Below are 26,813 nucleotides of genomic sequence, written 5' to 3' on the forward strand. Positions count from 1 at the left end.
CCCAAAGATGGGGTAGACATGATGCTACCATTCCCAAGCACTGTGGTCATTCCAAACTCATATCGCTGAAACCTTTCTGCTGCACCACCATGTCTTTTCTTCCTTTTATTTTGTCTTCTTGTCAGGAAGATCTCTTCTACTATTTCTGACTCTTAGTCCTCTGGCACATGTTCATTTAAAGATCCCAGGGGATCTGATCCCTAGTCCCAACAATTGTGCCTCCTGCCAGGTCACAGGTGCATGGCACAACATGTGATTTCTGGGATAAGAAATCCCAGTTGCACCTTTTCTACTTGCCAGTGAAGGGAGAGGCCAGCATCATGATCACTCCCCTGTACTGGCAAATTGAAACCCAGGTGCCCGCAGCCTGGTGAGAACTTGAGCTGTCCTGGGACTAAGGCCGACAATGATCTCATTGTCACCCTGGCCCAAGATAGCCCCAGACATGTTCAAAAGCCTGGGGTGTCTCCCCACTTGGCAGCCTCTGATGCCACACACCCAGCAGTCAAGGGAGCTGTAGGGCACCACGTTAAAAATCCCTGGCAGACCTTCAGCTCCCCACTCTGGGATCCTCAACCCCAACGCAGGGGAGTTTGAGTACAGGGGTTAAACTCCTGAATTATGTTGTTTCTACCAGGAGTCCACTCAGTTGGAGAACTAAGACTGCTCTGAGGGCCATTGCCAACAGTCAGTTGACTGTCAGCCCTAACCTAGGGCAGCCCTACACATGCCAGATGTTCAATTTGAGGCATTATACAAACCAGCCATAAAAATGTTCTACACTTTATGTGGAACATATTTTTGGACAGTCTGCCATTTTATGCCACCTTAAATTGGGTACACAATGTATTGCCTTTGCCATTTATGCCACAATTAACATATTATTTGCAGCATAGATGAAATGTGTAGAAGAGCCATTAATACCAAAAAAGAATGGACTCTTGTTTAGACCCCTCATCATACCTTTCCTTATATTCTTTTTTCTCAGATATAGGGACTGCTCTTGATATATACTATAATGTAGTAGGAAAAACCCCACTCTTCTACTAATTTATTTGAATAGACTTTCTGTTTTAGTTATGTGCATGCTTTTCAAGTTCAAAATCTGTATTGGGAATTTCTTGCTTCAGTTAATAATTATTATAAACAAAACATATAGAACATTGGATTAAAATCTAGCTCCCTTGAAGGTAGTGTCAAAACTATAACTACAGTGGGACCAGGATACCAATTGTAATATGGAAAATCTTACTGTACAGTGCAGTAGACACCTTATGGAGTCAGATATCAACTTAGCTAATGTAATATAATAATACATACAGTAATAGCATGCTTAAGAAATGTTTAGAAGATTTAAAATTAATTAGGCACATTTTTGGAAAGCATAAGTAATGTGCTAAGGACACAAATACAGACATTTCATCAATTACATTCCAATTTCCAGTGTTTAAGCAGTATGTCAACAGCACTCAACAAATTGGCTTCTCCATCAACAGTGCATGTATGTATGTACGAAGCTAATGCATGGAGATAACCAAAGTGGGGATTTAGATGATTTGGTCAAGAGGCTTTTACTTCTCTTTCAGTAATTCTTCCCTAGAGAGATTTTGGAGTGAAAGATGCTTTTATGCCAAGTACAGTAGCTATTTTTAACAATTACCAGGGTTCTTCCTTTTTTTAAAAAATCTTATAATTTCTTCCTATAAATTATAATCTGTTAGGCAAATATTTCTTAATTATTAATTCTCTATCTGGGTTACATCATATTAAAAATCCTAAAATGAACCTGAATTTCGACTTTGTTTAAAAGTGTGCTTTTCCATTGGAAAGTGTACTGTTGGATAAAATAATTCAGTCATAAATAAAAAAAGATAATTATGTAACCCTTCCAAGAATCAACTGTGTCTGGTAATAAAAAATCTCCATAATTTGTAACAAATAAAAAATAACCATTTTGTATTTAATAAGGAAGAGCATGGATGATAACATACAGCTAAAAAAAGGGCAAACCGTTACCCGTCTTTGCTGCATAAATGTTTCTCTCCAAAATCTCAATTCACCATGGAATTATATTCTTCTGTATCACTGGCTTTGTGTGGATGGATCTTGCTTATAGTTCTAACAACAATATTTTCTAAAAATAGAGGTATACTATTTCCTGTTTCTATAAGTATTGGTTTTAAACTATCAAAAGATTTTAATTTTTCCCCAAAGTTTCCTTTTCCAAACTTAAGCCAATTAAAAAAAACACATTTGACGACAAAGCAGAAAAAGAGAAATATAGCTTAAAATCCTTTAGCACCTTGAGCTTTATATTCTAATAAAAGATTTAGAGAACTAAATATTATGATCTACAGTAAATCATCCTAATTCAAAATTATTATAATGAATCTTGTTGTCCAGCAATGCAAATAAAAGTGTTTCCTTGGAAAACTATTATGCATGTATCATGAACATAGTCAACTAAAATTTCAAGAGAAGTTAATTTAAAACCATGCAAAGTGCTTGAAGTATATTGTGCCTCATAGATGATCAAATTGGTAATGAGAAGATTTCTGAGGACAAAAAGTTTTGACTGCTTTTAAAAAATGAGGCCCTCATGCTCATGTCAGTGTGAAATAATTTAGCCCCATAAAATGTTTCTGATCTCAACTGAAAGTTAGCCATGACAACTCAAGTACCTTGTACCTAAACATTCAGGCAGAATAATTATCTTCAAGATACAGATGAAGTAGTTTGAGTGTGATATACCATAGTGATGTTCATCACCTACTGGGACATTTGGTGTGTACTTAGAAGCTATTTTCCAGATTTTTTTTTTTGGTTTGTACAGGAATTTAATTATTATATTCTAAATTAAAACACAGTGGATGATATACATGTAAAAAAATCATTATCACAATCATTGATTCCAAAATAGTCTGGCACAATGTTTGTTGTTTGTGAAAAATGTTTAATCATTTCAAAAATTCTTTATAATAGACTGAACATTTTTCCAATCCTGCAAATTTTAAAAAATATGAATGATTCTTCGCATTTTTTACTCCCAAATGTCCTCACTTTTTAACATCTACAAATTGGCAGAAAAAAGGTGAAGGATAAAGCACGTGTGCTTCAGTATCTACCTTATGAATGTGCAAGAACTGAGAATCTGCATAAGCAGAAACTAAAGGGTGTAAAATTCCTTCAGAACTAAATCTCTGGAGAATTGGCTGATGATTCCTGCCCCCCTCCTTCGCTCCCCCCCCATACTTTTTTTTTAACTGCACAAACCATGAGTCCTTCTGTGCAAATCCAAAACATGCCTGTGGAAGCTGTAATTTAAAGGGATTTCTGGGCCGAGTTCTATAAGGCTATATTATATGGACAGTTTCTCTATCTTTTTATTGTTTCAATAAAAAACCCCAGTATTATAAAATATGCTGATTTTGATGGCTTCCACATTTTTATTGGATATGTAATAAACATTGTAATAAATAAATATTGAATGATATTTAGTGCAATAACTATACTGTTTTAGCAAAACAGGATATCTGAATCATTCTTAAATAATTAAACTTCTTTTTTCAAAATACAAAATTTGATATGAAAACTGAACTTTCCTCCTTTAAGCTTTTTTCTCCAATGTACAACATTGTTCTTATTTATAATTTGTTTTTGTTTTGTTCTTTTTTATGAATGGATTCTCATGAGCAGCTTATGGAAAAGGTAATATATACAGTACTTTGTTTTATAATAACATAGCACTTTCTTGAGAGTGAGAGCTCCAGAGAGCAATCAGTACGATAACACTGACATTGTGTGGGGTGGAGGAAGCATGTGTAGTTTTTCAAAAAGTTCTAAATAAAATGCCACCATTAACTGCTGAGCAGTATGGAACATTAAGGAAAGCTGTGCAAAGTTGAATGTTAACCTCCATATATTCCAAACTGTATTAACAGGAAGCCAGTTTTGATCCCCTTTCTATATTAACCTCCTTTCCAAAAACCAAAAATTACTAAATGCCAATTTACTGTCTAAATTTATTTTCTGTCAGTTTTCTCATATGCAATTAAATATGGCAATTTGTGCTGTGGGAAGCATACTGGAGTAGGAAGGTCATAGATTTGTGCTGGTATCTTAATTGCTTTGAACTAAGCAATATATTTAGCCTTAGCTTTGAATGTCAGTACTCTACCTTTGGGTCAAACATTTAAAGCTATTTCAATGATAGTGAGTACTTAAGGTTGTGTGGCATCTGTTTTACTATGAAATATAAAAGAGGCAAAGACTGCCTCTTTCTTGAGCTAATTTTTGTCTGCCAGTAACAGGGTTTTCTATATTTTTAGGAGGAAGAAATTGTTGACTGGTGGAGCAAATTTTATGCTTCAATTGGAGAGCATGAAAAATGCGGACAGTATATTCAAAAAGGATATGCCACGTTAAAGGTACTGTTCAGGATAGATTAGAGAGATTCTCTCCAAGTTGGTAGGCCCAAACATTGGCTGTTATGCATGGTTTTTTAAAAATGATGTTGCTGCTTTTCAAAATCAGATTATTTTTATGTGGTTATTATTAGGGCTGTGCTAAACACCAGTGTTTCGTTTCTATGTTCGTTTTGCCATTTTGAAGGAACAGTGTTTTGTTTTGTCATTTCGTTTTGTTTTGAAACGCTGTCCTGTTTTGTTTCATAGAAACTTTTTCTCTGCTTCAACTCATTTCAATGTTTTGCCCATAGGCTATAATAGGGAATTGTGTTGATTTTTTTTGAATTAGGGTGTCTTTTTGTCTCAGTTCACCCAGGGCTATATATATGTTATTGTGGCAGATTTGTGTGGCTCCTGAGCTAGTTGGGACTGACTGTCACTCTATTCAGAGCTCAATCCTGCATGAGAGTTTTATCATAGATTTCTATGGGGACCAGAGCAGGCACTAAAGTAAAACAGACAGACAAACTGAAAGGCCTAAAGCACACTGAGAAGAAGAGGCATGCCATGCTGCCTTTTTAATTTCCCCCTGACAGTAATGTTTAATGAATAGTTTTCTTTGTTCGTTGATGTATGTTGGAGCCAAACCATTCTCCCTTGTCATTTAAGTGAAGTTAAATCATGGGTTAGAAAAGACCTGTGGAGTCATCTAGTCCAACATCAGGCACCAGTGCAGGTTGAAACTGGGAAGTGCAGTTGAGTTAGATTTTGAGTAGGACACAAATGGAGGCTGACAGAAAAAAAAGAAGTTAATTTTCTATATAGATTCTGTTCACAGCTTCATTTAAGAGGGAGAAATAAAAATAGTGTCCTCTGGTTCTGTGCTGTAAGATACAAAAATTGCCATACAACTTTTCTACACCACCAATACATGCAGTGTTTGTAATGAATTTTCAAATGTCACTTCTTTTTTAAGGTGTACCATTGTGAGCTAGAGAATGTACCTGAATTTAATGGCTTGATAGACTTTTGTGATACATTCAAGCTGTACAGAGGTAAATCGGAGGACAATGATGATCCTTCAGTGGTAGGGGAATTTAAGGTAAGAAGTAGGTTTTTTTACATTAGAAATTAAAAATAATTAAACTTTGACGCAAATGATGAAATAAGTGGAAATTGCCATAAGCGACTGGTAGGGGGTGCACGGGGGTGCACATCCCCCCTGAAGGGGCCAGTGTGCCCCCGATGGCCGATACTGATGCTGTCGGTAGGGCTAATGCCTCCCCCCGACAGGGCCACCACTGTCAGCGGCTTCTGTGGGTGCCCCCCCAATTCAGGAGGCACCAGTCACTCATGAAAACTGCTGAAAAGAAGTTAAGTGCAAGATATGTTCCCCTTGATCCTTAGAAATGCAGGACAACCATGACTCCCATGGGGACCCTAATTCAACAAGTCACATATGTCCATGCTTTTGATCATCCCTATTCAGCAAAACACTTAAGCAAGTGATGAACTTTCAGTATAGATTGAGGTTCTGTTGACTTAAGTGCTTTATATTAAATAAGGAGGCATGTAAGAGGGAGAGCTGATGATGCCATAACATCTTAGGATCTGGCCCTTTATTTTCAGTAGGGTAGCACCACCATAGGCGGTGAAAGGCCGGGGCTAATGGGGCTTAGCTCCCCCCACCCAAACATGGGGCAGTGGGTAGGGCCACAGCACAGCCCAGGTGCAGGCTCCAGGTGGCTAGAGCTGGGGGGAGGGGCAAGCACAGACTCAGACACTTACAGCCTGGCATGTGGAGCACTGCCCAGCACAGCAGGCAAGTTTCAGTCTGTGAAGGGGCGGAGGGCCAGATCAAGGCCCCCAGAATGAGGGAGGGAGTGGGGTAGGGGCTGGGATGAACAGGGCACCGGGGCATGTCACAGGATGGTCGGAGCCCAGATGGTTCATCCAGGGGCACTGGGGGCCTCCCGCTGCTGCATGCACCCTGGGGGAGGCACAGCAGGGCATGTGCACCCTGGATTTATGTGTGGGGTGGAGGTGGGCTGCTGTTGCAGGCTGAGCTCTGCTCCCTGCTGCCTTTGCTGCTGCTGAGGGAGCTGCATGACACCATATGCCTGCTGCCACTGGGCGGGGTGGGGACACAGCACAGCCCAGGGGCACAAAGCTGTGGCTCCCAAGGCAGTAGCAGTGGAGTGTGGTGCCCAGTCTGCAGCAGACACCTCACCTCCACCCCACGCTCAAATCTGGGGGCACATGCCCCCTGTGCCTCCCCTGGGGTTGTGCAGTGGCAGGAGCCCCCATGTGCCCCTGAATGAGCTGCTTGGGGCTCCAATCATCCCACTACCTACCCTGGCCCTGGGACCCCATTCACACAAGTCCCTGCCTCTGCCCCACTCCCTCCCTCACTATGGGCACCTCAATCAGCCCTCCTTCCACCTCTTCTTTCTCTCCCCACTCCTTCCCCTCCACAGATTTACCTCCTGAGCACGTGCACACACGGGCTCAGCCCTTCCTCCCCAATAATATTTTCTCCCTCCACCTATAGGCACCACAGCACATCTCTCACTTCTATAGGGATATAGGTGATTCATTTGGAAAACAAGATTCTGTAAATCCATACCACAAGGAATATGATATTACATCTCAATGGTTATTGGTGTAGTAATTCACCCTATGAGTGTGTTATACAAATAATCTGTTTAAAAAATAAACAGCTCAAATAATACCCCCCCTCCAAAAATAGAAATCCCAACTAACCACTGTTCAACATCTTCATCAGTGACTTGGACAAATGGGTAAAAAGCACCCTGTTCAAATTCGCAGATGACACTAAGATGTGGGGAGAAGTGGGCATGCTAGAAGGGAGGAATAGGCTGCAATCGGATCTGGACAGGCCACAGGGGTGGGCGGATGAGAACAGGATGGGTTTCAACACTGACAAGTGCAGGGTACTGCACCTGGGGAGGAAGAACCAGCAGCATACCTACAGGCTGGGGAACTCCCTTCTCATCAGTGCAGAGGCAGAGAAGGATCTTGGAGTCATTATTGAGGCCAAAATGAACGTGGGCCGACAGTGTGGGGACACGGTTAGGAAAGCCAACCGTACCTTGTCATACATCCACAGATGCATCTCAAGCAGGTCCAAGGAGGTGATCCTCCCCCTCTATGTGACACTGGTCAGGCTGCAGTTGGACTACTGTGTCCAGTACTGTGTCCAGTTTTGGGCGCTGCACTTCAGGAGGGATGTGGACAACATGGAGAGGGTCCAGAGGAGGGCCACCCGCATGATCAGAGGTCAGCAGGGCAGGCCCTATGAGAAGACTAAGGGACTTGAACCTGTTCAGCCTCCACAAGAGAAGGCTGAGGGGGGATCTAGTGGCCATTTACAAACTAGCAGCAGGGACCAACAGGCACTGGGGGAGTCCCGTTCCCCTGAGCACTCTCAGGAGTGACAAAAAATAATGGTCACAAGTTGGCAGAGGGTAGATTCAGGCTAGCTATCAGGAGGCACTACTTCACTGTCAGGGCGGCTAGGATCTGGAACCAACTTCCAAGAGAAGTGGTGCTGGCTCCTACCCTGGGGGTCTTTAAAAGGAGGCTGGATGAACACCTTGCAGGGGTCATTTGACCCTAGTACTCTTTCCTGCCATGGCAGAGGGTCAGACTTGATCTGCTCAGGCCCCTTATGATTGTACCAACTATGAAACTATGAAACTCTGCTGTACCATTGAAAAGAATGTTTAAATTACCGTCAAAAAAGATTTTGCTGTTTCCTCAACTAGCATAAATCAGTTCAGCTCCATTAAAGTCAGTAGATTTTGGCCAATTACATTGAGCTGTACACACTGTTTTAGTGTAGGCAAGGTATGTAAGGTGAAATCCTGCCCTTGCTGATATTAATAACAACACTCCCATTGACTTAAATCTGCAGTATAATTGAGAAGGGCAACCAGGGTAGCAGTCCTGGGTGTCACCTTTCAGGGGGTATGCAGATAGGTGCAAAATTACCCCTGCAATTGGAAGCTTGCTGTGTCACTCCCCCGTGCAGAACCACAGCTTTGTTATGCTCTGACTTCAGTGAAATCAGAATGTTTCCTATAAAGTCTTTCAGTATAGTGCTCTTAGGGAGCAGAATCCAGGGAGGCTGATGAGCTCCATTTTTACTCTATTCAAGATTATGTCCATAGATTTTAAACCTGGAAATGTAAAGATAAGCCTTTGGAATGAGCCAACAAGCATAAATATGCTAAACCAGATCTTAGCTTGGTGGCACAACTCTGTTGAAACTGGAGGAGCTACATTAGTTTAAAACAGCTGAGGACCTTTGCCTACGTACATGGTGTGTTTGGTCCAAAGCCCAGTGAAGTCAGTGTAAATATTCCAGTTCACTCTAAGAGGCCAGTCTGTGATTCTGATGCTCATTTGTAATATGAACCTACTTTAGGTAGAAAAGAGAGAACAAAAATCTAGCAGTGAGTACCTTCTGTCTCAGTTTGTTCAGTCCTTTCACATATTCTTTTTAGGGCTCCTTTAAAATCTACCCATTACCAGATGACCCTACTATACCAGCTCCTCCTCGTCAGTTCCGTGAGTTACCAGACAGTGGACCTCAGGAATGTATTGTACGAATTTACATTGTTAGAGCCTTGGATCTCCAACCCCAGGACAACAATGGGCTGGTGAGAATTTTTACTTTTATGATCTTTACTTTAAAAAGTAGTGACATCATGATAAATTGTCACACTAAAAAGAATGATATGTCAATCAAAGTTAGTCGATGAAATTCATGTTAAATTACTTACCAGTATTGTTTCCTATCTTGTTTCCAAACAGTGTGATCCTTATATAAAAATATCCTTAGGTAAAAAGGTGGTTGAAGACAGAGATCATTATGTACCCAATACTCTCAACCCAATTTTTGGCAGGTAAATAATTTTTCTAGTCTTTTCTATCTGTTCTAGATTTGTTCATAGTTTTCTCCCATGTTATTATCATCATCATGTTAACTGTATACCAGCAGCTGCAGACTCTGCTCATCTAATGTTATATGTATTTTAAAATCTGTAACATATTCACAATTGTGTGCTGGACTAAGTTGTATAAAGTGGCAAAACGCTGTAATAAAGCGATGATCTCTTTTCTCTCTATCTTTGAAACATATGGAATCATAATGTGCCCAGCATCTCTGTGAATTTAGAAAGCAGATCACTGGTACAGAGCAACCTGTATCACTTTGTAAGCTGGGTGTGGTCAAACAGTAATAATATAGGTAAATACAAAGTTATTTTTAGGAAGCAAGGATGATGGACTATCTGCCTGGGAGCTGTGGTTCCGAAAGATGCTCTGGGAACCGTGCCAGATAATCAACTGAACATGAGCTCATACCATGATCCTGTGGCCTGAAAGCTAGTGCTGTCTTTGGAGATAGAGACAAATATATTTCTATCTGTTTTTAGATACAGAGACAGGGAAATATCAAGTAGGAATAGAAAGGTTATGTCACCTTCATATTTGGCACTGTGTCTAGTTCTAGTCCGCAGTTAAAGAAAGACTGGAAGACATACTCCCAAACATAGAGTCCACCCTCCTTGTATACAATTATAATAAAGAATATACAGAAAATTCACAAGAGATATAGATGTAAATTAGCAAAGCACACTTTACATGTACAGTGAAACACTTTATAGTCTAAGACTGGGGACAGAAATTACACATAAACTGGTATAAGTGATCAGAAACCGATTCACATCTGTAACACAACAGAAGTTCAGTGTATATAAATTGCTGTCAAAATGGCCAAAGTGGTTTAAGATAAACATGGATGAGTGTAGTATCAGACTTAACTCATTTAGGTTAAACTGGTTTATTGAACTTCTGTCCCAGATCCCCTCCAGATTCAAGTTAACTCCAGTCCCCCAGCACCCCAGGATGCTTTGCACCTCCACTGCAACCCTTCCCCCCTCACAGGGCCCAAGCTGTCTGCTCCAGCCAGCAGGGAGACATGCTCTGGCTCTGGTCCACTGCAGGCATGTGGCTGCATTTGTGGAATCAAAAGTGAATGTGTTCACTGGCTTATTGGTTTAATCTATGCATTTTAGACTTACCTGTGAACATTTAATTGATTCAGCCTCCGGCTTTTTGACTGTCTGTACTTAGTCTTAGAAACCATGCCCAAAATATGCAGTGATGAACAGTGCCCTGGAAAATATGATGTCCAATTCTAATGTCCACAGTTAAAGAATGATTTTGATAAACTGCAAAGGAGCTAGCAAGCCATGAGAATAATTAAAGATCTGGAAAACATGCCTTATGAAAAAAGACTCCAGCCTCTCTGTTTGGCTTATTAGTGGCAAAGATAATGGGCAACTGGATCTCTGTCTGTACATAACATGAGGAGCCAAACTTTGGTGATAGCCTCTTCAGTTTAGTAGACAAAGATACAAGATCCAAATGTGGAAGTTGATGCTAACCAAATTTGGACTAGAAATGAAATGCCAGTTTTTAAATTGAGGTTAAATAATTATTGCACCAACTGACCAAAGGTTGTAATGGATGCTCCATCACTGGAGATTTTAAATTAAGTTCAAATGTTTTTCTGAAAGATGCTGTAGTTCAAATAATTAATTTAGGGAAGTCCAGCAGCCTCTGTTATATAAGAAGTTATTGTCTTCGGGCTTTATGCTTTATGAATATGATTCCTGATTTTAGGCACTTACATATGCATATTTTGAGTTTCTGAGACTGTATATAGAAGTGATTGTGACTTGCTAATTGACATCCACATCTCTTGTGAATTTTCTTTATAATCTTTATTATAATTCTATACAGCTTTCTCCAGCCTCCCAAAAAGTGTGTGTTATGAAAACAGTGTATTTTATTCTTGGAAGGACCTGCTAAATGTTGACATTTGTATAACATAGAACTCCAAATTGTACAAAGAGGGATCTCAGAACAATCATCACAGTTAGAGCTGGGGCAGTCTAATCCAGAAAGCATAACATTTCAACTCATTGAAAAAAGTAGGTAGTAGCAGTCATTAATTTTCCAGGGTAGCTGTCAAGCCCCATGCAAGCTGTTGTCCCTGTCCCAGCCAGTGTTATCAGATGTGAAATATGAAAATATTGCATCAGAACATCAAGATGATATTTAGCAAAAAAATAAAATAAAATAAATCGCACTTTGCACTGCCATCTCTTACAACTGAAATATCTGAGTTAAATTCCACTTTTGAATGGCTGCCTTTTGTTGCTGCACGTTTGCCTTTAGCATTACAGGGTTGTATGCAACATGCCTCTGACACTAAGTGAGTCTGCATGCAAAAGGTCAACATAGAGACAATACAATAACATGAACATGGAAGATTAATTGATTTTTTTTTCCAAATGCAAGCATTCTTCAGGTCCTGAAATGGCATTTTGGCCACTTTCACAATTATTTGTTGAACATTGTACACATGTCCAATTTACTGTACAAATACAATAATCATTGTACATCTGACAATATGTTCCTGATTCAGGCAGTACATTAGTCCTAAAAAATTCACATTGGTCCTAAAAACCCCTGTAAATGTGTGCAGGTACAATCCATAACAGCATTAGTTTGGAGAGTATCTATATATTTCTTACAAATAACTGTTTCTGAGGAATTAACTTTTACAAACATTAATGTTAACTGAGGACTTGTTCTTTTAGAATGTATGAACTCAGCTGCTTCTTGCCTCAAGAAAAGGATCTGAAAATTTCAGTCTACGACTATGATATGTTGACTCGTGATGAAAAAGTTGGTGAAACCACCATTGATCTTGAGAATAGGTTTCTCTCTCGGTACGGGTCCCATTGTGGCATACCACAGCAGTATTGCATGTAAGTCATCTTTTTATATTTTCCAACATTGTATCAGTAAGATGTGGTCCCTAATACGGCTGTGCAAAGCTTTGGGTGCTGATTTGTTTCAGAGGAGATCTGGCCCAATTCGGTGGCCGAATCTCCGAATCTGAATCAAATGGGGGACTAATTACTAATTAAAAGGTTCAAATCAATTTGAAGTGCTCCGAATCAATTCAGAAAAGATTCGGAGAGCTCCGACAATTCAGGCAGTCCCTGCCCGCTGCAGCAGGGAGCTGGAGCTGGACCCGGATCTGGTAAGTAGGGGGCAAGGGAGGAGGGGCTGGAGGAGTAGGGAGGGGCCATGAGGGCACCCCTGCCAGGCCCCATTCCCTGCCTGCTCCCCCAGCCTTCCCCAACTCCTGCCCACTCCCCCAGCACCCCCCATGGCTGCCCCGCCCACCCCAGCTCCTGGTGCTTCAAAAAAAGCCCAAATTCACCGGGTGCTGCCGGGTGGGGGGGGTGATCCCCACTGCATAAGGGCTCTGCCACAAGCCCCCTGACCTCTGCCTGCTCCCCCAGCCCCTCTATGGCTGCCCCACCTGCCCTAGCTCCAGCCCTTTAAGAATCACCCCCCCACAAAAAAAAACCCCAGATGTACCGGCTCCTGCAGTGGCCTCAGGGCTTTGGGGGGAAGGGAGGGCTCGTGGAAGAGCCCCCCATGTGACATGGGGCAGTGGTGGGCAGCGGGGATTGCCCATCCCCAGGCAGGAACCGGTGAGTCTGGTGGGTTTTGGGTTTTTTTTCTTCTCTTAAAGGGCTGGAGCTGGGGTGCGTGGGCAGGGGGTGTGGGCGGGGGGAGTGGGCGGGGAGCCTTCCCCCCACCCACCCACCTGGAGATGCATGGTGTGGCATGTTGCAGCAGGAGCCACAGATGGAGGCGAGGGGAGCAGAATGGCCAGGTGATGCTGTGCTCCCCTTGCCTCCACTCCTTCTCCCACTCCTGCCCCCTGCTGCGCTACTCCCGCCAGGTGTGTGTGTGGGGTGCAGCTTCAGCCCAGCAGCTCTCGCTGGAGGTGAGAGGAGAAGAGGAGCATCTGGGTGGCTGCAGCTGCACTGCAAACAGCCCTGCCAGAAGCCACACGCTGGCTGGAGCTGGGGCTGGGAGGAGTGCAGGTGCGGGCTGCCCAGGTGGGGCTCAGGTCCATGTGGAGCATTATGGAAATGGGGTGCGTGGGCAGGGGGTGTGGGCTGGGGGAGTGGGTGGGGAGCTCGTGGCGGATCCCTCCATGCAGCATGAGGCAGTGGGGGGCAGCGGGGATTGCCCCCCTGCCTGGCAGTACCTAGTGAGTCAAAGTGTTGGGAGCTGAGGCAGGCAGGGCAGCCATTGCCCAGGCTGGGAGAGCGGGTGTGGGATGGACCTTGGTGATTTGGCCAGATAGATACAGGACAGTGATTCGAATCACCGAATCAAATCACTATCCCCTGAATTGGCTGAATCCAAATCTGAAGTGAATACTAGCCGCTTTGCACAGGTCTAGTCTCTAACCACTGAAACAAAAACAGTTCTCTTCACTGGCATTTGACTATAAAAAAAAATGCTATGGCATCACCTGCCTGGTTGGTATGCTGGTACATCATGTATAATATTACTTCAAACTTTTAGATAGATGCTTCTTCTGATGAGGCACTTTTTTTATTGATTAGTGTACTGCTCACACACACAGAGGAAGCATAGCTAACATAGGGTGCCTGTAGACATGCAGGACACCTGCTTCAACACACTCTAATTACAGCACATCAGATTAATTGATTAATTAAGTCTGATGGAGTGTGCTAATTAGCATGCTGCAGCAGCCTCAGGATCTCATATAGTCAGAAGGGCTATGTGAAGCTTCAGCCACTGATTCAATTCGGGGGAGATGCAACCGGATTTGGCGGCTGAATCTGAATCGAATCAGGAGACTCTTTCATCTCTCCGAATTGAATTGGATGCCTCCAAATCGATTCGGCGAGATTCGATGATTTGGCCATGGACACAGCTTTATATGTTTTTTATATGTACCTTGAGGTACCAGGTGTACCTCATGAATGTTGAGATGTTGGGGCAGATGGGGGGGCAGGGGGAGAGGGGGTCAACAGCGAAACCGGAAGTGGACCAGAAGTACTTCCAGTCCACTTCCAGGTCCGCCGTGGAGCATGCAGGGGACCCCTTCCTGCCCTCCAGCTCGGTGACTGGTGCCTCCTGGGTCTGGGGGGCACCTGGGGTCCCCCCACAGTCGATTGCTGAGCCCGGGGGTGTACAGTGGGATCCCCTGTGCGCTCAATGGCAGACCTGGAAGTGGACAAGAAAAATTCTCTGACATGCACAGGAAAATAAACAGGAAAGTATTTTTTCAATAAGATGAAATTCCCATAAATGACTTCCCTCATCCCTAATTTGAAAATTCAGGGCTTAAAAGTTTGATGCATAAAAAATATATACACATTGAATAGTTTTAATTGACCTTAAATGGACTTTTACCTTTAGAAAACCCAGACCCATCTAGCAGTGTCAGTAGCCAAATAGGGCATAGTGCTACCAATGATTTTGCTAATAAATATTAAATGTATCTCTACATGTTGAGGACTAATTGTGAGATTTGCTTGTTCCCTAAAAGTTCAGGTGTAAATAACTGGCGAGATCAACAGAAACCAACTCAACTGCTGCAGAACACAGCCAGGTTTAAAGGTTACCCTCCTCCTGTCCACTCAGAAAACGGTAGCAGGATTACTTATGGAGGGCAAGACTACACCTTGGATGAATTTGGTGAGCATGTCACCACTTAGTGCATGTTAACTTTTTAGTAAATCTACACATTGATATAGTTGTTTGGTTTTTTAGAAGGACAAATGTAGACTATTGTATACATGTATTTCTGCCTTCTTACCATTCTTTTCATTTCAGAGGCTAACAAAAAACTGCACCAGCATCTAGGGCCAAGTGATGAGCGTCTAGCGCTTCATATCCTTAGAACTCAGGGCTTGGTACCTGAACACGTGGAAACAAGGACCTTGTACAGCACCTTCCAGCCCAACATCACCCAGGTGCTACAAACTGGCTTTTGATTTCTGAAATACAGAAACTTAGTGCACTGATTTATAACTGGAAATCAGTGAAGGGAAAAGGGTAGCACAACAGAATGGTGGCATCCAGACTCTAGATCAAGCTCACATTGAGAGGTTACATAAATGCAGTTTAATTCTACTGTTAAGTACCCTGGATGGAGACATGGAAGAGGCCAGGGGAACAGTTAGCAAAGCCACAAGGAGAGGGTATTTCCTAAATACATGTCTATGTTTTTCATTGGGTACTTGTAAAAGGAGGGTGGAATGTACTGATTGAACTCAAACTTTGTTTCTCACAGAGCCCCTCTAAGCCACTAAAGCTGTCCTGCCCCAGAGAAACCCCCAGAGTAGTCTATCACTACCAACATCTGATAGCTTCTCTCAGCAGTACTTCCTATATGTAGGAGGGTGACCTGTGCCAGAGGGCTGAATATAGTTCTTACAGCCCAACATTCACTAAATATAAATAGATGGTTTTTACAGTGCTCAACATCTGCCAGAAAAGTATCTATGAGAAGCACTGCAGAAAATAATGGCTTCTTATGGTGAAGGAGTTTGTTAATAACGAAATAAATTTTCAGTGGAAACAGAGTACAGTCTACTGTGGTCACATTTTGGCCATTTTAGAACAAATCAGGAGGATGACCTCATCTAACTAAGATGGTCTTCTAGGGAAAAGACATGTTGCCCATGTAATCCAGGTCACCCACTGCCAAGTATCAGGTACACTTGTGCAATCACATAATATCCTAAAACAGAGCAGGAATTTGGGTGCAGAGCTTCAGAGATATGTAGGCACATAACTTCCACTGATTTCAATAGAAGTTGGGTATCTAGATACCTTTGTTCTCAAGCGCGGTTCCTTTGATTTTCAAAATGCGTTCGAATTGAGGGCCCAGCCTTGTTCCCATTAGGTTTGTTAAGAATTTTGGGTACCTGTAAATGTCCTGGGAGGCTGCTCCAACATGCTGTAATTAAAATGCATCAGAGCACGCTTGATTAACTGAGTCTGCTGGTGCATGCTAATTAGCATGTACCAGCCAGCCTCTGTCTTGTGTATCAGCATCTCCGCACTTCAAAATGGCAGTGGGGGTGCTGTAACCAAAGCCTGTCGATCAAACAAGCTTTAGTTAAAGCACCCCCACCACCATTTTGAAGCATGGGGATGCTGATACATGAGACATTGTGGGCGCTTTAATTAGACTGGCTTTTGGAGCCAGTCTAATTAAAGTGTCCCCACCCCCCTCCCCCAGAGCATGTGTAAAAATGCCCCCAGAGCATGTGGCTTTAGCGGAAGAGAACTGGACCTGAGACTGTGGCTACAATCAGTTCAAGATGTACTCAGTGGCTTCTGAGCACCAATTAAGGCAGGGGTCAGACTTCCAGCATGCAGCAATGGCCACATCCTAAGCTTTGACTCATGCTAGCAAAGGCTGCTGACCCCTGATTTAAGGCTTTGGACAGCCTACTGCAGGCCCCTGGCATTCAGTCATAAATTAACGTGCCAAACAAAATACCTTATTTGACTTTTTCATTGACACAGGGAAAGATTCAGATGTGGGTAGATGTTTTTCCCAAAAGCTTGGGACCTCCTGGCCCACCCTTCAACATCACTCCCCGCAAAGCAAAGAAGTGAGTAGCTATACATGTTGGCATGCTGCACATAGCTTCATTGTATGGACATGGCCAATTCATTCTTTCCCCAATCCTCTCCTCCCTCAGGTACATCCTGCGGGTAATTATTTGGAACACCAAAGATGTTGTGCTAGATGAAAGAAGTATCACAGGGGAAGAAATGAGTGACATCTATGTGAAAGGGTAAGAGTAAACAACCAACCTCTGACTTGCTTAAGTGAGGTGTTAAATGAGTGCTTCAAATTACTTAAGTCTCATTTCAATGTGTACTCTGAAATACAGTGGTAAACCATCATGTAAGTATAATTCACTGCCGCAAGTTGTCATTGAAGCTAAGTACTTACGAAGATTTACAAAGGGCCAAATTATTTATATGAATAATTAAAATAGCCACAGTTACATTAGATTCAATGCAGAAAAATATTAGGCTATATAGACTTCATAGCTTAAGCCAGTCACTAATAAGCAGGGATTTGGGTTTTCTGTTCACCATGGAAAAACATGGATTTTACACGGATGTTCCCCTTTAAAGAAGAAAAATGCAGGAAACTGTGAGGTTCCCCCTGCAGGCTGGCAGCCTTCTAGCCATCGAGGGGCTGCTTTGGGTGAGAGGAGGGGAGTTGGAGGCAGGGGGTGCCATATGCATGTGTGTGTGCACACATGTGGCCGGCATACAGCCAGGCAGGGTGGTGGGAGCAGCTGTGGCAACTGGATACAAGGAAGTCTGTGGGAGGCAGGGAGGTTGGAGGGGCAGGGCTTGTGGACTGTCCGGGGGGCTGTGTGGGTCATATGTGTGTGTGTAGAGGGGGTGTGGGCAGGTGCCTACCAGTGTTGGGAAAGGAGTCTGGTCTCTAGGGCAGGTGGGGGGGTCTGAGGCAGCATTCCATACCACTGGCAAGCTCAGCTCCACATTGTTGCCAGTGGGGCCAGCCTGGAGGCACCTGCCCCTCCAGTGGGGGAAGGAGGTGGGGGGGCCTTTAGGGGGTGGTGGGGAGCTGCGTGGCCAGGCCAGCAGTGCCAGGGGCCAAGGCCCATGCTCTAACGGGCAGGGGTAGAGGTGGGATGGCTGAGGTGGAGGGTGTGGAACTAGGGAAGGCCATGACCATGCTGCCTGGCACAGCATGGGAGCCCCAGCCTGGGGCAGGAGGTGCCACAGGAGTCCCCTCCTCCTTCTGTAGTCGACACCAGGGCCAAACTCATTCCATTGCCACCTGCACATGCTGCAGCCACAGCCACTGCACTCCAGCCCAGGTGGGACAGAGACTGCCGGGAGCCCCTCACCCTCTTCCTGCTGCCCATAGCATGGCCTGGGCCAGAGCCATGGTTGGACTAATGCTGCCTCTGTGGAACGTGGCACTAGTTCTCCCCACTGCACTGCAGCCACAGCCCCAGCTGGAGGCATGGGGCAGCATGTGGTGCCCCAACTGCTACCTGTGCTTCCGCATGAGGAGTGTTGCATGCATCTCATGCTGGAGGGCATCCCCCACTGCATCCCCACAGAGCACCATCCTGTGAGTCTGTGTGAGGGGCAGCTGAGGACCCTTGCTGGCAGGGCAGGGGCAGACAAGGGGTTTGCAGGTCAGGAGTGAGGGAAATCGGCAAGGCAGGGGGCTGTGGGTTGGGAGTGAGGGGTACTGGTAGAGCCAGGTGCTGTGTGTCAGGAGTGAGGGGCACCAGCAGGGCCAAGAGTCTGTGGGTTGGGAGTGAGAGGCACTGGCAGGACCAGGGGACGTGGTAGGGTGATCACCTTTTTAAAATATAAAGGTGGGACACATGCCTGCCTCCTCCTTACTGCCTCCACTGGCAGCATGGCTTGAGGACAGAGGCAGATGCAAGCTGCCTGCTGGGAGTTAGGGCTCCCTGCCCTGCTGCCCTTCTGCTAGGAGCCCCACACCACCACCCACCACCACCACCATGCCCCCTGCCCACCCAGCAGCAGCAGGGAGCCCAACTCCATGCTGCCACCTCCCCTGCTGCTGGGCAGCCAGGATATGGGTTGTCGTGGTGGGATGGGGCTCCTGGAGGAAGGGCAGCAGGGCAGGGAGTCCCAAGCCCACAGTGGGCAGCGTGCATCTGCCTCTGCCCTGCACACAAATCGGGGGGCACATGCCCCCCATTCCTCCCCAGGGGGTGAGTGCAGTGGCAGGGAGTCACCTTCCCTCCCCCCCCCCCATATGCTCCTTGGATGAGCCACCTGTGGCTCTGTCCTGCTCCACACATTGCCCTGGCTGGGCACCATCCCAAGCTCCTGCTGCACTCTCTTCCTCACCATGGGCGCCTCAATCTGCCCCCTCCTCCCTGCCATGCCCTTTCCCCCCCATAGACTTACCTGCAGGGAGCTGCTTTCCACACTGCCTGGCTGTATTCCCAGCCATGTGCATGTACGCCTGTGCACACATGCTTGTGGCACTCCCTGCACCCCACGCCCAGTAGGCTCAAGCAGCCCCTTGCAGGCTAGAACACTGCCCGCCTGCAAAAAGAAACCACTGCCATTTTCCACAGATCCCTGCATGACACTGCGAATCTTGGACAAACACTGTTCTGGAGTCATGCAGTCTACGACTGGGAGTTGAGTTTTCCATTCTGGGACTGTCCCACCCAATTAGGGATGGGTGGTTACCCTAGGCTGTGGGTCAGGAGTGAGGGTTACTGGCAGGGCTGGGGGGCTGTGAGTTGGTAGTGAGGGGCAACAGCATGGGCAGGGGCAGGGCACCCACATAAAACAGCTATTTGGCACCACAAAACAGTGTGAGGGATAGCCACAGCTGGATCCACATCCCGCTGAGCGAAGGGGGCTGGGGGAGCTCTGATTTTGCATGATAAAAAGAAACCAAAATCAAATGTCAAAATATATAAGTGTATAGAATTAATTTTATTATAATGATTGAGGCATTGGTAGGCTTCCAGATTGATATATTTACAATTTCAGAGCAATAAAACATTGTGTTCAATGGATACCAATATATGGAGTGGTGTTTCATTTTAATTGTGGAAAAAAAAGGATTTGGGGTTTTTTAATCAGAAAATTTGGGGATTTTTAAACAGAGAAAACCAAGATCCCTGCTAATAAGGTACTGGGTGACATTGATCATCAGTTTGGTGCAGTATTTCCCAGGCCCCTTTTTATGTTGCTGGAACGAACCATACCAAACATGGGCTTAAGTATTAGGGCTGTGCAAAATGGCACTGTTCCTTGAGTTTCGAGGTTTGGACGGAACAGCGTTTTGTTTCAAATTTCATTTTGAGTTGAAACAGCTGTTCCATTTCACCCATCCTCCTGGGGCTGATAGCCCCCGATCTGCCTGCCAGATGAGGAAGGGAAGCCGGTGCTGCCACCTGGGACTGGGGAAGGGAACTGAGCCCGATTGCTCAGTTCCCCTTCCCAGCGCTAGATCTGGCTAGGGAAAGGAAGTCAGCCCAGCTGGGCTGAGTTTGTTTCCCCAGTCTGATTGTCAGGCTGGGGGTGGAAACTGAGTGCTCTGGCTCAGTTCCCTTCTCCAGTCTGATTGCAGCACTGGGGAGGGGAACTGAGCTGGGGCTCAGTCCCTTTCCCCAGCGCTGTGATTGGCTTCCCGCACCCCAGCCACGGGAGGCGGAGAGAGCCAGGGCTGTGCTCCCTGCCTGGCTGAGCCTGGAGCTGCTGGGTGCACAGCCCTGGTTCTCCCCTGTCTCCCACCACCTGTCCGCTAGCTGCTTCGAAACATTTCGACTAGCCTTGTTTTGTTTCAAGGCTGTTTCAAAGCTCTTGGTTTTGTTTCGATTTCACTGTTTCGGGCTCAACATGACTTGAAACAGAGTTGAAACAAAATGGCCAGCAAAATTTTGCACAGCCCTATTAAGTAGCTGCTTATCCATCTCAAGTGCCTCATGGTATAAATCTTACACCTCATGTCTGTAATCACTGCGTTACACTGTTGCAACAGATACAAGCACAATTTTTGTTAGCTGTACACACTGACATTCATTTGCACCTTACTTTCAGATGGATGCCTGGCAATGAAGAAAATAAGCAGAAAACAGATGTGCATTACAGGTCACTGGATGGTGAAGGGAATTTTAACTGGAGATTTGTTTTTCCTTTTGACTACTTTCCAGCTGAGCAACTCTGTACTATTTCTAAAAAGGTGAGCTTCTGTAAAGGTTTCACACACAAGTAAGGTAATGATTAATCTTGTTTATATTTTCTCTGTTAACCTATAAGGAGGCATTTTAAGCTACCTTTCACCTTGTCCATTAAAATCCATACAGTTGTATGTGCATATTTGCAAGCAGAATTGAGTTATGTGCATAGTTTTTGGCCTAATTCAATGCTCACTCAAACAATCTCCTTCAGTCTCACTGGGTTTAATTCTGTTCTTTGTTACAGAGATGTCACTTTCTAGATTGAAATAAATTTTCTATTATTATGGAGGGCATGATTGGATCTTTAAATTCACTTGTAGGAATTCACCAGTGACAGGAAAAGGCTGCCTTGCATTTTCAAATGTGCAATACTTTAAAATGTGTTTAACTGATATTTTTCTTCTCTTAGGAACATTTTTGGAGTCTTGACAATACAGAATTCAGAATCCCACCCAAGCTAATTATTCAGATATGGGATAATGACAAGTTCTCCTTGGATGACTATTTGGGTATGATTTTCAGTTTTAAGAACTATTATTGTTGGAATGTAAGAGATCATAAAATGAATGAATGAGTATCTACAGAGAAGGTGATACAATTTAACTAATCCACTTTGCATGCGCAGCTTAATTCATTAATATGAATTAATTATCTCTGTATAACCAAGCCTTTAGAATACTATGCAAAAACTACAGTAGTAAGGAATTGACTAAAACTGTCTTTCTTAGAATCCTGTATCTTGGTGTTAGTATGTCACCAAACTATTTAAAATATTGAGAAAAAGTAACCCCCTTTTTTGATGAGCATAGTATGCTGGCCTTCCTTGTGGAATGGGCACACAAGTTACTACATTATAAAAGAGGCTAGTGATTTACCATGCATCAGCTGCTCCACAGTAACTACCTGTGTGCACACTCTTACTCCACAGTAAAGGAAAGCTATCTCATAGCAGCTTTGCGTCTAATGACAAAAAGGTAGTTTACCACAAATTAGTTTTCCTTTCCCACTGGGTAAGAGAATGCATCCAGGAAGCTGATGATTGGCAGATTCCCACTCCCGTTTACCTCATGGTAACTTTTTGACACATCTCAAATCTATCTTGAATCTATCTTTAATATTGGCCTTGAAGGCAGATACTGGATGACACAGAACACAGGTCAGGTGTTATACAAAAGCATTTTATAGCTCCTTGGAATCTGCTACATCGCTCCTGTTCTGATCAGAGCTGGCCTCCAGCTTGCATGGGGTAGCAAACAGCTACAAGAAGCTGAATACACAGCTAAAGATTGGTGGCTTAAAAATGGGTAAATCATATCATTATATAAAATTGTGTGCATAATGTTGCTTTATGTAATATATTTTTTCTTTAACTATTTTACTTACAGTGGGCAAATTCTGCTCTCAGTTAAAAGTCACTGAGGTTGTACTGGGAAAACTGAGAAGAGAATTTTGCTCAGTGAATTTTATTGACAGCATCAGTTCAAGATTAACAGGATGAGTTTAGATACATGCAGCTTCTTTCTAGATATACAAATGTATCTTTCAGTGTATTTTATTTCTAATAAGTGGAGTTCTTGCTATTCTTCTACATGGCTTATAATGAGAACTTCCAAAATATGCCCATGTTTGACAGTGGAAGACACAATGCAAATAAGCTTTATCTTGAATCGGTGTGCCCCACTAACCAGCAATGTTATACAGCATGCTTTTTTCTTTCTTAGGTTTTGTCGAACTTGATTTGCATAACACAATTATTCCAGCAAAAGTCTCAGAGAAGTGCACTATCGACATGATTCCAGAATACAAGGCAACCAACTCACTCAAGGCTCCCAAGACTGCTTCACTCTTTGAACAGAAATCCATGAAAGGGTGGTGGCCGTGTTATGTGGAAAAGGATGGTTCACGTGTTTTGGCTGTATGGTTATTTTCTTATGCTTGCTTTATGAACTCTCTATAATATGCAGGCTAGGAATCTGGCACTGAAAATGCTTGTGCAGGACAGTAACCGCATACATAGCAGCAGTATATTTCGGCTTACATGACAGCTCATTTATTCTCATGGGGCTATACAATATCACCCCTTTAGAATGTATATTTACCACTACTCTCTTCTGGCTCTATATCAGACTTATTTCAAATGCATATAATCTTGTATTTTTCTAGAAGCTTGCATATAAATCTTAATACAGTTTGAGGTGAATGACAAACATTTTTATTGACAGATATTCACCAACTGCAATTTTTATTGAATTCATTTTAAAACATATTTCTGGGAGCTTAATACAGGTTAAAATTCTCATGAAAAAAATACAAACCCCCACTTGACCCGAAAGACAAATAGAATTCTTTCACATTATGAGCATTTATTTTGCTCATAAGAACCAACCAGTGAGTAGCCAGGAATCTGTACTAGGGATGGCTTCCAAAACCACTTTCCCGGCCTATATTTTTTAACTCCAGACTCTCTGGTAGCATGGTATAACACTTTCATGTTCTAGAAATGCATTTTGAAGTAGCAACTGAAGAAAGTGTGAAAAGGAGCTTACCCACAAGTTTATGAAGATATAAAACCAAACAAACATTTTATTTAGCATTTAAGAAAAATGTTTTTCTAATGTGATGCCACATGTTTAACATGCCTTGATTTACCAAAGGGTAAAGTGGAGATGACTCTGGAAGTCATCAATGAAAAAGAGGCTGAAGAAAAGCCAGCTGGTAAAGGAAGAGATGAACCCAACATGAACCCCAAATTAGACATGCCAAAGTAAGAGTTTTTTTAAGTACTTGGAAGAATGCTATTATGCCTCTAGAAATTGGAAAATATAGTTGATGAATGCCATATTTTGTAAATGCTATGTCATCTGTCTGCCATACTTTGACAAATTTTATATTGAGTAGCCAATTCTGTCTCTTTCCATGCCTATCAGAATACAATGCAATGTGTTTCCTGCATAGTTGTTCCAATTTAATGAAACTCTGCCAGTTTCTACCAAATACCATTTGTTTAAATATTTATATTTTATGTTCTGTATTTTAATTATTAATTAGCTTGCATTGTATTTCTCAGACAAGTATTTAATAACCCTGTTTATTAAAGTGATTAATATTGTTTCTTTCAAACTGCAGCCGACCAGAAACCTCCTTCCTTTGGTTCACAAACCCATGTAAGACCATGAAATTTATAGTGTGGCGCAGATTTAAATGGGTCTTCATAGGCATTATCATCTTGTTGATTGTGCTCTTGTTTGTGGCAATCCTTCTATATTCCCTGCCGGTAAGCATTTTGAAATATTCTCCTACTGTTCATCTCATCAGTTGTGGCTTAACTCTGGCCTATATTTAGGCTTCATAGCCGATTGTGGCCCTGTACTCCTTACTCAGGCAAGAGTTCCTTTTAAATCTGTCCTAGTGGGGAGTTTAGTGCTAGACCATTAGATCTTCATTTTTTTATACTTAATAGAACTTTCATCAATTACAAATAACATATGTATTGACTGAAAGAAGATTTCAGTTGGCTAGTAGAAATCAGAGGCAAGGACCAGGTAATTAATCCCTGTAAAGCATTTTAAACTGCATTATTATGGGAATTAAGATAGTTGTGGGGACTGCATTTCATTCTACTTTCATTTTAAATAGAATAGATTGTAGCTAAATTAAACAACTATGAAGTACTTTAGCTGTTTTTGACATACTGTTATGACATACTGTGATTTGTTTCAGTAGTATATATGTCACTTATAAAACTCTGCAAGTTTAAAGGTAGAGCACATACTTTTGCCTCTATTTATTCTTTATTCATTTCTTCTTTTTTTCTAGAATTATATTTCAATGAAGATTGTGAAACCGCTTTAAAGAAGATGTTTTAAATAGTAATGAGGTTGTTTTACCTCAGGCTGTAGACCAAAAATATACATGCACCAAATTCAGCAAGATTCACTTCAATGTTTTAATGTTGTTTTCTTGTAGGTTAAACCAGGAAATAGATAAGGGATAAGAATTTAACCAAGGTTAGCCAAGGTTCACGGGGTCATGACTGGTGTAAAAAGTCATGTTCCATTAATATGTTTTGCTTCTTATACCATGGACATGCACAGAGTTTCTGACTTGCTTTTAAACAAGATTTTTCATAAAAATTCTCTCAGGAGGTTCCTTGATCTTTTTTTAAAACAGAGATTTTATACTGAGAATTATTTTCTACCATGTGCACCTTGAAACTATTTTTCAACTTGATGAAAAACAAGCACTACATATATTTTTGTATACTTAAAAACTCACAGTGCAATAAAAGGGTCAGATATTTTAAAGTTCACTGTATTGTATTCTTAAAATTCTTTGTTATCACACTATTAACTTGACAGCACTGAACTTCAAACAGTATGAGCATGGAAATGAAATAAAACAATACTAAATTACTGCTTATTTTGTGTCCCTTTGAGTGATTCAGTTATTAAAAATTACTAAATAGAAACAAGGGAGAGAAACTGACTGATTTTATTATGAATCGCAATTCAACAATGTGCTTGCAACTGTACAAACTTAAAGGAGAACATGATGCCACAAGTGCCAGATAGTGACAATTTAGTGGTCTTTGTTAGACTTCAAACATCTTTCCTAAAGATCTTTTTTTTTTCATGACCAAAATAAAACAGCAAACATGCCTGTCCCCTTAATTTCATTGTTCACGTGGAGTTTATCTTTAAGGCTCCAGACACCTGACATGTTTACATTGGAGGAATCTGCATTGGTTTGGATGGCAATGTAATTTCCATCAGAATCCTGAGCAGACAGAGATCTAGACATTTCTTTCACAGGGAACTTTACAGCAGAGCAGAATGACTTACACCAGCATAGATCTGTACATTGTATGTCTCTTCCACTTTTATTCCAGTGCAATGGTAGATTAGACTGGTATACATATCATGTGTCCATTAAGAAATTCACCATGTAACTGGTTCCTGTTCATTTCCTTTCTTGCAATTTCTTTTCATTATTATTCTGTTAGTCTGGAGATGAACCTGCCTGAGACTCCAGCATATTCTACAATGCAGACCTCGGTTTGAATGGAACTAGAAAAACTATTTCAAATACTCTACAACATACTCAACCTTCACCAAAAACCATAAGCTATTCAGAACTGCATCCAGGTTTGATCAAAATCTGTGACTTGGGTCAGCTTTTAGAATGGATGAGACAAAAACCAGACACCAGAACAAGTTCAGATGCTGAGAGAATATGAAATATGCACGTGAAATAGATTGTAATTCTTTAGCACAGTCCCATTTCAATAGAATCAAGGTGTGTGATATCTTAAAAGAAATGACAATCCCAGCTGCAGGAATGGATGAATGAATGAATCAGAAAACCTCTGCCATTATTAGGAAAAACAAAAACTGTCACGGAGCATAGGAAAAGCAAAAGTGTCAGTAAAACCCCGCACGTGTTTCTCAGTTTTCAACAAAATGTGGTAAACAACATTTGACTTAATGCCAGTGAACAAACTGGAGTAAAAGTATCGCCTGAAATAATTTCCAGAATGTGAAGCCTCAACCCATTGGCTGAAGGCGAACAAACAGCAGTCATGCTGTCAAAAGATAATAGCCCCCCTATTTTTGGTTGTTAAGAAACCACTTGAGAGTCCTGACCTATAAATAATGGCTCAGAGCTGGAACTAATCATCATCCAGATGGATTGTCACTTCACTATTGACAAAATA

The 26,813-nt window shown here is 42.6% G+C and overlaps 1 protein-coding gene across 5 annotated transcripts in view; it reads left to right on the top strand.

The window, feature by feature from the left end:
• The window catches only part of MYOF (myoferlin), a 121,807-nt gene extending 96,288 nt beyond the window's left edge, over nucleotides 1–25,519 (top strand). For 3 of the 5 annotated variants that reach the window (XM_019484240.2, XM_019484241.2, XM_059729975.1), the window contains 17 exons: nucleotides 1,445–1,501; nucleotides 3,697–3,708; nucleotides 4,329–4,427; nucleotides 5,383–5,508; nucleotides 8,936–9,091; nucleotides 9,246–9,337; nucleotides 12,104–12,274; nucleotides 14,896–15,044; nucleotides 15,183–15,322; nucleotides 16,887–16,975; nucleotides 17,066–17,161; nucleotides 20,961–21,102; nucleotides 21,510–21,609; nucleotides 22,822–23,015; nucleotides 23,755–23,864; nucleotides 24,227–24,374; nucleotides 24,917–25,519. In XM_019484240.2, the coding sequence (XP_019339785.1) occupies nucleotides 1,445–1,501; nucleotides 3,697–3,708; nucleotides 4,329–4,427; nucleotides 5,383–5,508; nucleotides 8,936–9,091; nucleotides 9,246–9,337; nucleotides 12,104–12,274; nucleotides 14,896–15,044; nucleotides 15,183–15,322; nucleotides 16,887–16,975; nucleotides 17,066–17,161; nucleotides 20,961–21,102; nucleotides 21,510–21,609; nucleotides 22,822–23,015; nucleotides 23,755–23,864; nucleotides 24,227–24,374; nucleotides 24,917–24,952 (1,917 nt within the window). In that variant the 3' untranslated portion in view covers nucleotides 24,953–25,519. The remainder of the gene's footprint in view (nucleotides 1–1,444; nucleotides 1,502–3,696; nucleotides 3,709–4,328; nucleotides 4,428–5,382; nucleotides 5,509–8,935; nucleotides 9,092–9,245; nucleotides 9,338–12,103; nucleotides 12,275–14,895; nucleotides 15,045–15,182; nucleotides 15,323–16,886; nucleotides 16,976–17,065; nucleotides 17,162–20,960; nucleotides 21,103–21,509; nucleotides 21,610–22,821; nucleotides 23,016–23,754; nucleotides 23,865–24,226; nucleotides 24,375–24,916) is intronic. The other 2 variants (XM_006276618.4, XM_006276619.4) reach the window with 1 other exon arrangement.
• The last annotated feature ends 1,294 nt before the right edge of the window (nucleotides 25,520–26,813 follow it).

This window comes from Alligator mississippiensis, chromosome 6, assembly GCF_030867095.1.
Source record: "Alligator mississippiensis isolate rAllMis1 chromosome 6, rAllMis1, whole genome shotgun sequence".
Classification (NCBI taxonomy): domain Eukaryota; kingdom Metazoa; phylum Chordata; order Crocodylia; family Alligatoridae; genus Alligator; species Alligator mississippiensis.